Source organism: Doryrhamphus excisus, linkage group LG4, assembly GCF_037039965.1.
Source record: "Doryrhamphus excisus strain RoL-2023G ecotype Guam linkage group LG4, RoL_Dexc_Guam_v1.1, whole genome shotgun sequence".
NCBI lineage: Eukaryota > Metazoa > Chordata > Actinopteri > Syngnathiformes > Syngnathidae > Doryrhamphus > Doryrhamphus excisus.
This window is the reverse complement of record NC_136360.1, coordinates 20,090,218-20,103,440: the sequence shown is the minus strand read 5'-3', so window position 1 is coordinate 20,103,440 and position 13,223 is coordinate 20,090,218. Positions and strand designations below refer to the sequence as shown.

Here is a 13,223-nt window from a genome sequence, read left to right as displayed (position 1 = left end):
GCCACCCATGGATTCTGGTGCTTGGCTTGTCCTTGCATCAAAAGTGTGATCCATCCAGTTCTAATTTGGCCACATTCCGCTTTAGTGGCTGTTGTCACCATGAACACCATGTCAGCAAACATCTTCAGAACTCTTCAGTGGTCGGGGAAACTGGGACAACTTCACTAAACACAAGCAGGGCTGTGATGGCCACCCCGCACGCCTCCTTACATCATTGTCCCACTCATGGTGCCCACCATCAGTCACAGGATACTTGCTAAGCATCTGTTTGGATACGAGTGACAATGCACGTCTGGAAGGGATCGTTTGCTGTCAGAACACAGTTCATGTGATGAATCTTTAGGTCTTGGTGAAGATGACACTGGACATAATGGCATGGCTGATGATATTGGACTCATCATGCATGTTGTTGAATCAGGATGTTGTTGTCAGGTTGTTGGTAAAGCAAGGGTGGAAGTGTGCGATCAAGATCCTGGTCCACTCTGAGACACTGAACAGACAAGACTTCTCAGAATAGGTCTTCTTCCCAAACAGTCCATGCCCTAAACTAAATTCTTGATTGCTTTTTGATTGTCTCTCAAGTCATCATAATTAACTTTTTTTTAATCACCATATTTTTTTCCCCAAAACAAAAATCTCACTTATTTTAGTTTTGTTCTATTTTGTTTAATTCACTTTCTCTTGTTCATATAAAACTCACTCCACTTTTTCTCACACGTTCCCCATGTTAGTGTTTTTTTATGCATGCTTTCCCCATTTTTTTCTTTACCTATGGTTGCTTGTTTACCAGATTTCCCATATTTACAAATGTCACCTTCGAATCCGTGTTGTGTCCTTGGGCACAATCCACGAAAAAGCCAAGCTGTACATCACACGCGTATTCCACTCTTTATCACTAAAGATTTTCTTCGCATTAGTGTATACCCAGTATACAACGCTGCGTGATTCACTCTTTATTACTGAGGTCTCATCAGCCCAAAACAGCTACAAGCGTCACTCACTCTTATTACCCTTACTCTTATTAGATCTTGTTTGCATAAAAGTATACCCAGTATACTTAGGTACGTGACTCACTCTATGATATTACTGAGGTCTCATCCGTACCGACAGGTGACCAAATGTGCATATGGGAAATATTATGAGTATATTGTTATCTAATGCCTGAACTAGCATTTATTTCAGCATTCTCACTGTGTAAAAGACCTTGTTCCACTCTGATAAGAGATTCCAGTGGTGAATGTCAATGACAGAGAGGCTGGAGGAAAAAAATTATTCCAGGATGATCAGTCGCTGTCTGTCACAGGTCCAGATCCAATCAGCCAAGGAATCCCACTTCTGACACCAAATTGTTGTGGAAAAGATTTCTATCATCCCAAGTAGGATAGAAAATGTCTGAAATAAATACAGAACTCTGGAAGTTTTTATTACCTTTGCAAAACAAAGGGGTCAGACAACACACAGTATGCATGGCGGTCTGTAGGGGTCTGGCCAAGAGGGTCCTCTTGGCGGGAACTTTTATACTCCATAGCATGCAAATGAATTACATTACAAGAGAAAAGAGACATGACATGACATTCTTGTCACTCCCCCGATGCCGCCCTCATGTATGGGGGTTAGCCTACACACCCATTCCTCTGGCACGGTTTGTCACACCCATGCTAGATAACCTCCCAGGATCAACCATTTGGTGGGACATCCTGATGTCCCCTGTCCCGTGAAGAGGGAGCTTTGATCAAAGAATGACCTCCTCCCACACTGTCCCTAACCCCAGGTTACAGATAGCCTCCTGCTGTGCCCACCATCCTTGAAGGGGCAGCAGGATGTGCTCAGGTGCAAGAGTTGAAGCTCTACAAAAGGCCGTAAAGTAATTCACACAATGTGTAACCTATGTTATATCTGTGAAATATCAATTTTCCCATCACAACAATAAAAATAATACCTGCACTGCTCCAGTCTCTGGCAGGCCATGGAATCCGTGATAAGTCAAACACAGCGACAGTAGATCCAAATAACTTTGGTCTTGCTACAAGAGCCATCTGCCAGGGCCGTGAAGCTAACTTTACCAAAAAATTGCGGGATATGCATTTTGCACATTTTGACCTTAATGAGCAACAATATACAAAAGCGAGAAAATCGGAGTGAGACAAAAACATTTGGAACAAAAAAGTAAACAATAAATTGAAATAGGTTGCTTTTCAGCTGACCAACAGTTTAAGACTGCAGGCTATAAAAGCCTAAATCTACTCCAAATTCTCATTTTCTGTCAGGCATTCACACGGTCATTTGGGCATGGACGGTAAAGGAATTTAATAGAAATTGCCACCAGTTCCAGACAGTTGATGCCATCTTCACCACTTGGACCAATGTTCCCAATAGCCTCCTGGAAACGCTCCCATCAAACATGCCCAAAGCCATTTTTGAAGTGATGAACAAGAACGCTGGAGCTACTCGTTACTGAGTCCTGCTGAGACATTTTTTTGTTTTGGAGAGTTTTTTGTCATCTTTTGTTATTTTTTGCACGATGGTCACTTGATAAACAGCCTATTTCACTTTGTTGTTTTCAATAAATGACTTTTCCAAAGTGCTTTTGTCAAACTCCGTCTTCTTGCTTATCGTAGTTCTACAGTAAACCTGGGATATATCGGACTCGGATATATCGGAAATTCGCTCACAACGGACAGATAAAAAAGAACCAATTTTTCTGTAATGCATTTCCAATAAAAATTCATTGCATATATCGGATTTTTTATAACGGATTTCGCCTATTTCGGACAAAATCTCCAGTCCCGTTCCAATTTCTCTCGCATATATCGGATGGCCGCATCGTGGCCTTTGATCCATCTTTGATCCATGTTCACAGCCAAAGCTGAAGATTATAACATCTTTGTATGAATTACAGACATGTACATGAGCATGTACAACGAAAAAAAAAAAAAATTCTCAAATCTGTAGAAATGCCTTCTTGTTGCTATTAGCGAGGTTTAGAAACCAAACGATAACCGTAAACGCAAACGATAATGACGTCACATGCTATTGAAATGTATGGGAACTTGCCGACTTGTCAATAGCCTTTATCGTTTGCGTTTACGGTTATCGTTTGGTTTCTAAACCTCCCTAATAGCAACAAGAAGGCATTTCTACAGATTTGAGATTTTTTTTTTTTTTTCGTTGTACATGCTCATGTACATGTCTGTAATTCATACAAAGATGTTATAATCTTCAGATTTGGCTGTGAACATGGATCAAAGAAAGTTCCCCCATGGCATTGCGCGTCCGTGTAATGAATGTGGCGGACATTTTCCGGTATACGCATATAACGTATTTCGCTTATATCGGACAAAACCAGTGGGAACAATTGAATCCGATATATCCGTACTGTACTTAAAACCTCATTAAGATTCAAATGTACAAAAGGTAAATTCTCGCTATTTTTCAACCGGTCTTTTGGATGAGGTCTTCATCTTTTATTTTGTCTCAAAAAATGTGGGACGGGATTTCAAAATGCATTTGCATTGTTTTGTGGCTGGCTAAAATAATTTAGTTTGACATCGGTCTTAAGATTTTGATGAGGTCTTCCAAAATTAGTGGTTTATTTCATCAAAAAAAATGTGGGACGGGATTCCAAAATGCACTAGCAAAATAAATTTGTTAAAATAATTTTGTTTGTCCAGTCATTTTTTTATTGTGCGTATGTTCAAATTTCATGTCCTCTCACTCTTATAGACCCAATCTTGTGCATCATCTCGTCTTGTCATGTCTTGTTACACCTTAAACATTTTTTTCAGACGGTTGACATTTCTGTTCTTACAAATCATTTTTATTCAACTGGTTGTTTGTAATATTCTCATATTTTCCACCCAGAGGACATCTCCAATTTACAACTGAGTTGATTATTATGGGATTGTACCAAGTAAGCATCGTCTAGCGCAGTCATTTTCAACGACTGTGCCAGCAGCACACTAACGTGCCGGGAGGAATTATTACATAATTATCATTTTTGAAAAATGAACATTTATTAATCATTTTCTGCAAATATTATGTAATTGTCAAGTGTCCACTGGCAGAGCTATGTAATATTCGTCCATGTGGCAAAACCTAACTGATTGCCTCCTTCCTCCAATAGGCTTAGTGATGCAAGGGAGAGGTCCTAGCGACATTTCCTAATATTTTTGGTTAGTGGTGTGCCGCAAGGTTTTTCCAATATAAAAAATGTGCCGTATCTCAAAAAAGGTTGAAAAATACTGGTGTAGTGAGCATACGTCATACATTGTAGGCATTAGTCTACCGCCACCCTTGTGTGTTTAATGTGCTGTGAAAGGTTACATTAAGGAACACAATTTAAATGACAAACCAGTGGCTTTGGTAAGGTATCAAATAGTTTACACTGCAGTACAAAGAATGCGCACTTCCTGAAACACTCAAAACATCATGGTGATCTCAGTTTTGGTCAGTTCTATCAGAATTGCCTTCTATTTAAGTCATTTTCAGTTCAACATGGATATACATAAAAAGCAAGATTGCTCACGTTCTATGTCTATATGTTTGTAATGTTTGAAAAAACGTGCCTTTTTTGTAAACACAAAATAACCTTCTAATATACGACAAGTTGTGTCGAAAGTGCCATTTTTCTGTCTGACTAGTTGGTTTAGATGGCAAATGTGATATGATTGATATTTGATTAATGACACCATTGCTTGTTTGACACAAAATAAATGTTTTCCATTTCTATGTACATATTATGCGTACACACACACACACACACAGTCACGCTGCCGTCCCGTGTCACCTGTTGCCAATCCCTCATCATGGAACTCCCCCCTCCCCAGCCTGATTGAGCACAGGTGCCCCGCATCACCTCTAATCACCTTCCCCTACTTATAGCCAGTGGTTCCTTCCTCCTGTTAGCTGCAAGCCTGTTGTACTACTGTTGTGTCATGTTTTAGCATTGCTAGTGTTTCTATTTCTATATCTGTTTTTAGACACGTTTGCCTTACTAGTATTTGGTCATGTTGTGCAAGTTCATAGTTGTCAATGATGATGGTGAGATGAAGCCCCATGAAGCTTTGAACCATTTTAATCAACTGGTTCAAGAATGGGTTCATTTCTTGAAGCTCCATGTGCACACAAAACTACTGGCTGGCCTTGGATACAATTACATGTGAATGCTGATCTGTTTTGGCTCTTGGAAATGATTATGTACTAAAAATTGTATCACCAAATGATTCATCTACAAAGTGTAAGATAAAACATACAGCATATATAAAATACTGAATGTTTTCTTGTCCATAAATGCCATGTATCATGTGATTATGGCTAGCTTCATCATGGTTTTATGTCACTTAGCTGCCATGGGCTCAGGGAAAGTGCTCGTGTAACTTGGACAGAATATGGGAGATTTCATTGATTTTTATTCAATAATAATTTTTTAACAATTTTTGGTTTGAGGCGATTCCTCTTTTTTGCTACATCTCTACTATGCCTTAGGGTTGTATCTTTGACATCCATGTCAACAAGGGCCTTATCCTCTTTGTTTTCTTGTGGCTGATAAAAACGTGTGATCCTTCGTTTGCACAATGAATGTAAGTTGTGTTGGTAATACTGTAATATATTATTAAAATGTAGTACTATTAACCGCACCATGCATGGGTACGGTACTCTATTACTCGACACACACTTTGAAGCCCCGGCACCTCTTCGCTATACATCGCTAGTTGTCATGAACTAGTTCAAAGCTCAGTTCACACAGTATGAATGTGTAAAGTTTATTCAATTTTGAACAAGTCAATGAGTTTGAGATATATGTGTGTGTGTTTTTTTTTTTTTCAAGTGTAACATGCATTACCACCTTTTTTAAAACTGTTTACTTATGTTATCCTAGTAGAATTGTAGAACAATATTGAATATAAAGTGGTTTTCCTGATTTGTGCCATGGTAAATGCAGATCTATCTATCTGGGAGTGTGACCAATCACAGCAGCAGCGTGCGTACTTGGAGAAAGCCCAGGGGTTGACGAAATTGAACAGACTTCCAAAGCAGGAAGTCAATTGAAATATTGCAGAATCTGGAAAGTCTGTTTGTCATGTATCCATTCCACAACTCCATTCAAAGTGCTGAAAATGAGCACAAAAACGTTCCTTTTAATAATTGCTGGATTGTTTATGCTAGTATGTGTACTGCAGTGTGAAGCAAGTTGAGTATTCATGTGTAACGCCGCCTGCTGGTAAAATGTTGACAGTGATAACTGCAGCTAAACAGTGGCACTAGCCACGTATACATGGACCCAAATATTCCAATTGCATTCGGTTTATTTGCTCAAACAGAAAGAATGTAACCTTTTGTATACACCTCATTCTGAAAGAAAAGTGCCAATCCGAATGAACGTATCATCGGATTCCCAGGGGTGGAATATTCCTTTCCCCAATCCGATTGAGGTATCTTGTACCCGCTCCAACGGAAAGTTGTCAGGGTGCCTTCTTCTTCCTGGTGTTTTTCTTCTTCTGTTGTTTATTGGCGGTTGGCAAGCAGCTTTCGTGTGCATTAGCGCCATCTGTGGAACAGAATCTAAACCCTTCTATACACCAGTTTTAGTCCAGTTAAGTCCCGTTTTATTAAAAAAAGAAAATATATATCTATATAAAACATGTCCCGACTTTAATTATAAAATATTAGCAAGATTGAATTTGATCTTTTCCTGTTTAAATTGATCCCGGGTGCGTTCTTTCAGCGCATGCTCAGATATGACGTAACACGCAGATCCAGACGTTCTTCACTTTAAAAAATGGAGGCCAGCAATCGGCACTGGACTGCTGTGGAAAATTTGTTTTTGTTCCGAAATAAATTGCAAGACTGGACCAACAAAAAACTCGCAAATCAGTTATTCCAACAAGTCTAAGAAACTCAGAAGTCGGTATCACGTGATGTTGATGTTTACGTTTTACTGGGCATGCCCCATTGACTATTCTGTTTGGATTATAGCGGCGCATGTAGACAAGAGATGGGAATATTCCTTTCCTTTTTATACCATGTTTTCGGAAAGAGAAAAGCTCATGTAAACCTGGTTACTGATACTCACATCTGAACAAGTTCCAATTCTTTATTTGCAATTGCGTTCAAATTGTTCTTACCAAAATGAATGCTCAATGAACGTGTTCTCTTTTAACTATTTTATTTTTTTAATGTCTACACCTAACTAGGACAGACACATTGAGGACTGGATGTGTAACAACGAGCATTAAAAACCCATTGCAGTAATGTATAGCCATCCTTTTTTTCTGTCGGGTATGCTGGAGCCTATCCCAGTTGACTTCCGGCGAGAGGCGGGGTACACGCTGGACTGGTTACGAGCCAATTTAAGCCATTCCCATTTCTGATTAAACCACACCCACTTCCTGTTTATGTCCCACCCAGTGGGTACGGATAGAGAATTAAATGGGCATACAGTGTGTGCTAATACGTAGCTCCCACCCTACAGCCAAACATATATTAAATGGTTGCTCCATTACTTCAATATTCTTTATATGTAGTGTAACTGAGTTAAAAATGCACTTTATTTATTTTCTAAATGCGTGAATTTATTATTAGTTATTAGTGAATTTTATGTGAATGAGTTATTTTTCTTATCTTGTTTACTCTATTTTCATTGCTTTCTTTGTGTGTTTTATCTTTTCAATTCTGCTCCTCCCGGGCTTCCGTAGTTGGCCCCAGCTCTGGTAGCACTTCCTCTCTTTGCCACACAACGTGGTTGGCATTGACTAGGTTAAGTCCAGAGCTGCAGACAAAATGTGTTGCTAAGTTTAAGATTTGGTCATCTGTGTTGTGTATATTATGTCGATGTATTTGTCATTTCAAGTGGTTTTATGTTATTTTGATCGTTGGTTTTAGTTAAAAGGGCTTCTTTTCATTTACATTTCTGGCGGCATTTGCGTTACATTAGGCCCGTCGTGGTTTTTGTTACAGTGTGTAATTTATGTCCCGTCTGTGTAGGGTGCAGAAGTGGAGGAAAAAAGTTTATTTTCATTCTTTTGTCCATCAGGTATGTGTTTTTTCATTTTTGTAATCATACTTTTTCGCGTGTCACTTAATTGCTGCTTTCCCTTCTCTCCCCCACTCCGTTACTTATGTTGGCCACTAGTCGGCAGTGTTGTAAAACATTGTAAATATAAAATCTGTGTGTTTACCATTAAAACAAGTACTTCCTCTCTTTGCCACACAGTGTGGTTGGCATTGACGATGTTGGCCACTAGTCGGCAGTGTTGTAAAACATTGTAAATATAAAATCTGTGTGTTTAGCATTAAAACAAGTACTTCCTCTCTTTGCCACACAGAGTGGTTGGCATTGACGAGGGGTGCAGAAGTGGAGGAAAAAGAAGTTTATTTTCATTTTTGTCCATCAGAAACCTAACAAAGGCCGTTACAGTAGCATTAAAGTTGGTTACACTGGTAGTACTTATAAAATGAAATATATTGAGAAATTGTTGGTCTTGCTGGTAATTGAAAAAATTTCAGTCTGAACTCTGAATGGGCCTGCCCTTGCATTTATCTCCAGTATGGATTTGTATCCATGTTGACATGAGACCATATAACAAGGGCTATAAATAGGGCTTCTTTCCCATTTTTATTTCAAAGTGCACAAAAAGAATAACATACTAGATGCATTTTTAGTATCAAGTATGAAAGGTTTCGGTTGGATGTCACCTCCTCCTGTGTTGACCGACCGCTCGCTCATTAAGCTAGCCTTGTAAACTTCGATCTTCAACAGACCTTTTCTTCAAACCTTTTTTTTTTTTAGTTTTGTCCAAAACTAAATGACTGACTTGGACTTGGCTATGTCAAAGTTTCCTAAAACCAGACTACCGACGAGGCGTGAGTATGGCTTCATGCAACATTTGTTCCCTTCTTGAGAGGTTTCTCTGCGATAGGGACGTGTCGCCGAATAGAGCAGAAAAGTTTGGTAACATTAGATGGGATACGTTGCGGCCAACCTACTAGTCCAGTTAGCATTAGCCCTAACGGACTGCTAGCCAGGTTGACCAGGTGATGTCCTCCTTTAGTAGCCCTGAGGGAGTTTACTATGAACAGGCCCAAACGCCAGCGTAATAAAGCACACTAGCTTTTCTAACATGCTGATGCACGTAGAGTCCAATGATGCTAGGATGAGGCAATCAGAGATTACAAGACATGGCAAGAACAAGTCATCTCGCCAGAAACATGTCTGCATCAAGGTCTCTAGTCCCTTGCCTGCGAGAGGCAATGAGAGGTTTAACAGAATATTCTCGCTTAATGGCTGGCTAGCTTATGTAGCGAACAGGGATTTCAGTTTGTAGATAATTGGCCTTCCTTCTGGAGGAACCCCCGACTGTTTGGCAGAGTGATTTTAAAACTAGTGATAATTCAACTAAAGGTATTAACTTATCGTGTGTTTTTAAAAAGCCACAATATAGCACAGCTTTTAGACGGAGCAATCTTAATATTGCTACTATGAGTTCTCGGAAAATTGGCCTTATGAATATTAGATCACTGTGCTCATTAACGATCTTATAAGAGATCATAATCTCCTGGTTGAGACCAAATGATTTTATATCCCTTAATGAGGCATCTCAATCTCAGTTTGAGTTCTCGGGTTTCACGTCCTAACAGCAGGGGAGTTGAATCTGCTCTTAACCTCAGTACTTGGTCAAAATCTGACTTTAAAACATTTGAGGCCCTCGTCTTGCGATGGACCGCGTATTGCCATTTTATCTGGCACTTCGTGCCCCCCCCCCCCCCCCCCCCCGTCCTTACTCAGGCTTCTGGATGAATTTATACTGTAGACCTGGCAACCCACGCAGACAATATTGTATTCATGGTTGACTTTTAGTGTGGCTTTTCACAGGCTTACAAATCTTGTCAGTTCAGCAATACGGACATGTCTGGTTGACCCGCTTCCTGGGAAACTTGTTAGAGTTGTTCCCAATTCTAGCTCCCTCAATTTTAATTATTATAAATCTATCACTTTTTCTGTTCAACCTATACACGTTTCCACTTGGCAACATCGTTTGCAAACATAAGATTAGCTTTCAGTTATGCTGATGGCTATCGGCTATAAAATCTGTGTGCGATATTGGATTCAACTCTATCCATTAAAAGAAAATCTTCAACATTGCTAAGATACGGCCTATTCTTTCCACTTCTGATGCAGAGACCCTAGTCCATGCATTTGTCACGTGTTGCCTTGACTACTGTAATGTACTGCTTTCTGGTCTTCTGATGTCTGGTCAAGTCGTACAGGATGATGAGTTTCTGGTCGCATGGAAAAAGGTTTTAACGTCAAAGGAATCAGGCAGTCCTTCCACAAACGTCAGTTTTTTTGTTTTTTGCATTTCATCGTACATGGATTGATAAGAGGTATAAATCCACACCACATTTTGAGGTACGCATTTCATTACATGTTCAATTTTCTAAAATATATATATATATATTTTTTTTAAAAAGCTTTTAAAAGCATTTTTTAAAAACCTCTTTGAGGGGGTCGCTTTAATGAGACCTTAATAGTTTTGAGGGTTATCAAAGTCTTTGTGGACAATGACAGGGTGACCTAGCAGGGCCCCGTTTCACGAAGCTGAAGAGTTTTCCATTTCACAAAGGGAGGTAAGTCAAACCAGAGACGGAGGAGTAACTCCAGCCTGTTTCACAGAGAGAGGTAACTTAACCTCGGTGTCAGTTACTATGGCAACAGACTCTGTGAACATAACCTGGTCGGGACCAGGTTTTCTTCAATGAACCTCGAGTTTCTTTCTGTCTCCGCCCTCTTACGCTACACACACGGTGTGATTCATTCATTGTCGCGCGTGTTTAAAGCCAGTTTGGTCGTTTTTCTTCAAGGTGTGCTGTGTCGCATTGTTTTTTGAACCATGGCATGTCAGTTTGGGAAGTTATCCACAGGCCGAGATTGGACACGCTATCATTTCCGGATAATTTTCTTTTTCATCCATCACTTACATCCATAATCTCATCCGTCAGGACATTCAAAACATCACCAACCGTGGACGTCCACTGTCATCCACCCAGATTCTGTGTGTTGCTCTTCGTTTTTTTGCCAACGGAAGTTTTTTATATAATATAGGTGATGCAGAAAACATTAGCAAGGCCACCGTCTGCAGAGCTGTGAGAAAAGTGTCCCTAGCACTAAAAAGACGAATCAACTCCTTTGTTGTGTTCCCGGGACATAAACCCGTGGGGGTCATCAAGGAGGAATTCCACAGAATTGCAGGTGAATGTAGAAATCAGTTAAAATGTATGATTATAAATCATATTCAGGTAATGACATGGTGCTGCAACCTCACACTGGGATTTGTCATTTTAATTTCTTTTAGGATTCCCTGGTGTGATAGGGTGCATCGATGGGACGCACATTCCCATCGTTGCTCCTTCAGAAAATGAAGGAGACTATGTGAACAGAAAATCCATTCACAGCATCAATGTGCAGGTAGATTGAATGTCAGACTGCATCAAACTGCAAAAACTCAAAATCATACCAACAATATTTGTCTTATTTCTCGTCAAAATGTCTAATTTCTGATCAAAACAAATCACACCTAAAAGTAAATTGTTTTTAGACTTGTTTTTCACTTAAAAAAATTATTTGAAAAATCTGTCAGTGGAGCAAGTTTGTTATTTCTACTTATTTCAATTGAAAATGTGCGTGAAACATGTGAAAATTGCCTGAAAACCAGTTACTGTTTATGTGGTGTCTTAAGTGTAAAGACATTTGATGAGAAATGTAGACCAACTAACATCTGTCATTCTCTGCACTGTCAAGATCATATGAGATGCAGCCAACATAATTACAAATGTGGAGGCCAAGTGGCCCGGTTCAGTGCACGACTCACGGATGTATCGTGAGTCCAATATCAGTAACATATTGGAACATGGTGAGCAGCCTAAAGTTTTGCACAATCACTTGTCTTCCTCCTTTTAATGCACTCACATATATCCACTATTCATTACAGGAGGATTTGATGGCTGTCTGCTGGGTGACAGGGGTTACCCCTGTCAGCCAACACTGATGACCCCTGACCCAGGCCCTCAACAGAACTTCAACCTGGCTCATTGCAGGACGAGAGCCAGGGTGGAGATGACCATAGGCCTGCTGAAAGCCCGTTTCCAGTGCACTGAATTAACCTCTGGAATTTACTGAATATCTCACTGTGTCAATCTGTGCTGTGGAGGTTGAGGGACCCTCTTCCTGCTGCCCAGCCATGCTCTGTTAAAATGGATAAGAATCTGAAGTATTAACTTCAGTGTAGGCTAAAAGTCACTATAATCCACAAAAGCATGTAAAGACATGTGAATGGAGAGGAAATCAGTAACATGAAGATTTTACCTCTGTAGGCCTCTCAGGCTCCCTCTCAGACACCACAGTGAAGGCAGCAGACATTGTGGTCCCATCATCTTCATCATCCTGTTTAGAGTGTTGTTTCACTATGCTATACTTTAAATATGGCATAATCTCTGGACTATTGGCTACTTACAGTTAAAGTGGCACATGGATCCACTAAACCAAGTACGCCTTCAGAATCTGTTGAGACAAAAGAAAAACACATGAAAGGGAAATTAACATTGAACTATAGGCCCAAAAGAAGTTTGAGGCCGAGGCCTATTACATCTTATCAAGGCTGGTGGCTCCTGTGTAATCATGTCCGAGGATGAGGTTCCTCCAGGGATCCCCTCTGCGACTGGCCTCCCGACAGTCTGACTCATGGCCAGCTCCTCTGCCTCGGTCAGACGTGGTGGGGGTGGTCCTCCGCCAGTTTTGCAGGCATCTGCCCGCTTTCTGTTGGCTGAGTAGAAGTTAGATGTTGCTTTTCATATGTCTGATTTAACTGTATACAGGCGAGGACATTTGTGTGTGAAAACAATATTATGTTGGAGATAATGCACACTGAAACAGCCGCTGAATGATATTTAGTGGTAAACATGATTAAAAAGAGGCACCCTGACTGTTATGCTGAGGGCTTACCTGTTCGAACAATGTTTTTATATTTCATCTTCAGCTGCTTCCACGTTCTTTTTTCACCGGTGGGATTACATCTAAGTAACATAAATTGTAGCTGTAACACCATTCTACTTGTTTGCATCTGTAGCCTAATATTATTGTGATTGCATAAATGTATATAATAAATTTAAACTTATGCATTGACTCGAGCAGTAATCTTCTCCCACGCCGACTCGCGTTCTTTCGCTGC

At 40.1% G+C, this 13,223-nt stretch overlaps 1 protein-coding gene across 1 annotated transcript; it reads right to left on the bottom strand.

Moving 5' to 3' along the window:
• Window positions 1-12,154: 12,154 nt before the first annotated feature.
• LOC144898343 (uncharacterized) lies at window positions 12,155-12,991 on the bottom strand. Its single transcript, XM_078789931.1, has 4 exons — window positions 12,642-12,991; window positions 12,510-12,556; window positions 12,362-12,439; window positions 12,155-12,241 (listed from the first exon to the last, which is right to left on the bottom strand). Exons 1-4 carry the CDS (start codon window positions 12,736-12,738, stop codon window positions 12,155-12,157), a joined length of 309 nt encoding a protein of 102 aa, XP_078646057.1. The 5' UTR covers window positions 12,739-12,991.
• Between the last annotated feature and the right edge of the window lie 232 nt (window positions 12,992-13,223).

What these genes read in the sequence shown, in the direction of transcription:
- LOC144898343 (XM_078789931.1), bottom strand. Translation starts at nt 12,738, where the DNA reads ATGAGTCAGACTGTCGGGAGGCCAGTCGCAGAGGGGATCCCTGGAGGA. An exon ending in GCCACCAGCCTTGATAAGAT is followed by an intron (nt 12,557 to 12,641) that starts GTAATAGGCCTC and finishes TTGTCTCAACAG; the next exon opens with ATTCTGAAGGCGTACTTGGT. An exon ending in AGCCTGAGAGGCCTACAGAG is followed by an intron (nt 12,242 to 12,361) that starts GTAAAATCTTCA and finishes CCATTTTAACAG; the next exon opens with AGCATGGCTGGGCAGCAGGA.